Raw genomic sequence first — 4314 nt, 5'->3', positions numbered from 1 at the left:
GAGCCACCTTTGGAACTATTATGGAACATAGATTGAAGAGTAGTGTAGGATATCTAGACCATTGTATTCGGTTATATAGTTTAGGTTTGTTTAAGGTTTGTATTAAAGCTTAATTAGTATAGAGTTTTTCTTTAAGACATTTCCTTGAAAGATGTTTAAGGCAATATTTTTTTTTTCTGTCAGACAAGTTCTTTATATCACTTGCGATTTTTTGTTTGTTAAATAATACATTGCCGTACATAATTTTATTACTGCTAGTATTATTGTTAATTGAAATATATGATATCAGAATCACTTTTATTATATTAATTTAGAGAAAAGGTTTCAAACAACAAATTGTTGCATATCCAAGGTCTCTCCATGCATAATTGAAGTTTATTCCATGAAAACGAAGGATCTACATAACCATATCCTTCTCATAAAACATCACAAACTTATTATACAGATGAAAACACGAGGGCAAAGCCCATTATTTCTTAATTCTTACATATTTTGTGCATAACTTTGAGAGCTATGCCTTAAGATGGCCATCAATCTCTCCACTTCCAGTGTGCAGGTATTCAATGTACCCATAAGGAGGATCAACTTCCTTTTCAATCCTCTCATATTCAATGGTCCATTTTATAATAGCACCACTTTCTTTATCAATGGCTTCAAATATCAGCTTGAACACCTTATACTTATTACCAATATCTCCACCAAACAGCTTGTAGCTGATTCTTTTGTTCGCTGCATCAACAGATTCAATACTCTCCTGACATTTTGTCACCTTACCATCTATCGTTTCACAACCAATCAAGAACATCATTAGCAAAAACAAAATAAAATGCATTGATATTCAAAGTTAAGAAAGAAAAAGGATTAAATATGTTTTTATTATTGAATTACCTATTGTAGAAGTCCATTGTTTGATGGATTCATTGTGATGCCAATCACGACCATGATGCAGCTTGGTTTCATGCACTCTGTTAGTAAGGTTTTGAACTTCATGGAGTTGAGTTGCGAAGAGGTTGAACCACTTTGCAGCAGTTGCATGAACCTCAATTTCAATGCTGATTTTACCAGAAAGGGACATTTTGATGAAGAAAAAAACAAGAAATGTAAGAAACAAAGAAGGGTGGGAGATGGTGAAGAATATTTACACAATATCTCATTTATATAGAAACGTAACATACCTGCTCAGTAGCAGTCATTGATTAATTAATCTCTGGGATCCATTTCTATATACAAAAGAAAATGAATTACCTAATCACTTTTCATTTAAAAATTCGCTATCTGTGTAATAATATTTTATTTACTCTATAGCCATTACTATAAATAAATGAAGACCTTATGTAAAACGTGATAATATTATATATATAACAAAAGGTTTCCAATCGCAAGACTGATTAAATCACTTTCAAAACCGATTCTCTAAAACATGGTTTTAAATCAATTAGTTGTATAAAACTATAAAAAAATCGGCTTTCTAGACAAATTTATTTAAAGATGACATCTTTAAATTATAGAGAATCAGTTTTCAAAATGGGCATTTTAATATTACAATTATATTATATATATTTTGTTGGGGCTGAAAGATGGAACCAATGGACTAATGTTATTACTTAGACTTTTAAGTGGTGGTTGGGTTAGATATTTCAATAATTCTAACAAATGGAAATATATAATGTCAGTTTTACTTGTAATTAAATTGCATTTATTTTTAGATTAGTTTGTTTGGATGAAATAATTAAAATATTTTATATTTCAAATTTTTTATTTGTATAAAGTAATTTTAATTTCTTTTTTAAGGTAAAATTTCATTTTAAAAGTATTTAGATAACTTTATCTTGCAGTCGAAGTTAACTTAACTCTACTTTCGGTTCATATTTGCTCGTCTAATTATTAATTTAAGTTGGTTTATTCTGAATTTCGAAATAGATTTACTCGTCTTAACCTTCCATCAAACCAATTCATCTAAATCTTAGGTTTGGATCAAATCGATTTGATTTCTATTTGATTGGATTAGACTTGACTTTAAGACAAGATGAATTTGTCACAGACTTTACCTTGAGAGCTCGACATTTAGCTTGTATTATTTTTCTTATATTCACTTGTTTTGAACTTCATTCTATTAATCAATCTTAAACTTTGGGTCGAGCTTAGTTCACCTAAATCTTCAACTTGAGATGACGAGACTGAACCTTCAGCATAGCCCTTTTAGCTTAACTTTCGTGTGAGTAGAGTGAAAACTAGAAATTTCAAATTTTTTTATATTTTTATAGATATTTAAAATTCTTCTAATTTATTAATTTGAAATAGCTTCTTTGTAACATCCCAATAAATATAACCAAAGCTATAATTTATTTTAAGAGTTAACATGAACAATAAAGGAGAACAATAGTGAATAAGCATAGAAGTATGAAATATACTTGGAATTTAAAACTGTAAAATCAGTAATATTGAATACAGCATTTACAAAATAGACCAAACGGTCTTGAATACAGTTCATTGACCTAACGACCATCATCAAAAGGTTTCCTATACTGAACGCTTTTACAAAACACAAGGCGATGAAAACAACCATACTAAGGACCGGAGGTCCTACAAAACTTTCGGGCATGGCCTCCACGGGTTGGTCGGCCTGCACAGCATCCTCCAGAGTGTCTTCCAAAGTAGCTTCCAAGGTATCCTCTGCTCACACCCAAAAGGATGATCATTGCAATGAAGAGAATAACCGAACGGTCGGATACCGAACGACAACATAGACAAAGACGAAACAGATAAGGGTAAGCTTATGTAAATTTAATTAATCAATTTCATCATACAAGAGAACATACAAACTCAAACCAATCAACCATGCAGACATACAATTCCCATACATGCATACTAAGTAGATTAACTTATGACTGACTACTACGACACTGTCCGGACGGTATGAACCACGTAGCCCGACGTCCCTAGCACCCGGTGTGGTGTAATAGCTGCCTTTACTTATCAGCTGCCACCCGAGGTTAGTCCTCAAACGATCATCTGTTCGTATGACCGCGGACCTCCCGCCATTCCCACACATGAGTAACCTTTCTCTACCTGAGAAAGCGTCATCACGGAATATCAGGATCAGGACGACACAGGGTCTGACCATGGTCATACTTTACCAATCATCACCAATTCATGAGACATTCCTCCATTGGAATTCCCTTACTCAACCAAATTCAACATATGTTCATTATTACTTTCAGACTNGAAGGATGTCAAGAAAAGGACCGGATGAATCAAATATAGAATAAGAGATTGAGTAAGACAAGAAGGTTGGACCGGATGGTCAGGCGAGAGAAACCGGACCCCAAGAATGAAGTATGAATAACAGAAGAATGTCAAATGATTGGCCGAATGGTCCGACAAGGAATAAGATCGTACCCCAAAGGATTGACTATAAGTAATAGTCATCCGGACGGTTTGGCAAGGAATGTTATAGAACAAGCACTAATCTTGGTCGAAGGCTGGTCTATGACCGGACACTTCTCAAAGACCTTAGTCAAACAAACCGAACGTTTCAATAAACAAAAGCTCACTAGACCATTCAGTCACTAAATGACCGAACGGTTTCAAAGGGAAGAATATCTGATTTTGCAGGTTTTATATTTTAAGTGTCAGCCTAAGGCCGAACACTTGTAAAGGCGAACGCTTGGTTTATGACCAGCGTTCTTAAGTATATGACAATGAAACAATTAAAGGAAAGCAACTAAGTTTAGTAAACACACTAGGCCGATCAGTCCGAACAGACCGAATGGAAAAAGGGAGGACCGAACGGTCCTAATGACCTTCGATCTCAGATTCATATTTTCTCTAAGTTTTATACATACTCATATCAGTGCAGAATTTATAGTTCATACTTATCATACAACAACATACCATATTTCAATCATAAGAAATCAAGCAACATACTTTAGATGTGAATCATACATTAAATCAGACACACATTCAAACCATGCAAAGAAATTATAATTAAACTTTATAAGCTTCCCTTACCTCTAATTCCAGCTAAGACTTCGAAAGTAGGTTGGTAGCAACTGTCTCTTCTAAGTTTCCCAAGGTCTAGAGTCAAATACCAAAAGTAGGTTCAGAGGAATGGTTTCACAGGTACATGCAAGCTTTAATGGTGCATGCATGCAGGAAGGCTAAGGAACTTCAAGGGTTCGGACACTTACCAGTTCAGAATGAAATTCTGGTTGGTACCGTTTGAAGGTCTTGGTGCCGGCAGCAATAATCCTGAACGGATGTAAGTGATCAGAGAAGAATTGGAGGTTAGAAATCTAGAGAGAAGGTTGGGAG

At 34.3% G+C, this 4314-nt stretch overlaps 1 protein-coding gene across 1 annotated transcript; it reads right to left on the bottom strand.

The window, feature by feature from the left end:
• Nucleotides 1-402: 402 nt before the first annotated feature.
• Nucleotides 403-1208, bottom strand: LOC106753543 (MLP-like protein 43). The gene is made up of 2 exons (XM_014635360.2): nucleotides 889-1208; nucleotides 403-777 (listed from the first exon to the last, which is right to left on the bottom strand). Exons 1-2 carry the CDS (start codon nucleotides 1073-1075, stop codon nucleotides 512-514), a joined length of 453 nt encoding a protein of 150 aa, XP_014490846.1. The 5' UTR covers nucleotides 1076-1208; the 3' UTR covers nucleotides 403-511.
• Nucleotides 1209-4314: the final 3106 nt, after the last annotated feature.

Source organism: Vigna radiata, unplaced genomic scaffold, assembly GCF_000741045.1.
Source record: "Vigna radiata var. radiata cultivar VC1973A unplaced genomic scaffold, Vradiata_ver6 scaffold_137, whole genome shotgun sequence".
Lineage (NCBI taxonomy): Eukaryota > Viridiplantae > Streptophyta > Magnoliopsida > Fabales > Fabaceae > Vigna > Vigna radiata.
Note: the sequence above shows the minus strand (reverse complement) of the source record. Positions and strands in the feature narration are given on the sequence as shown.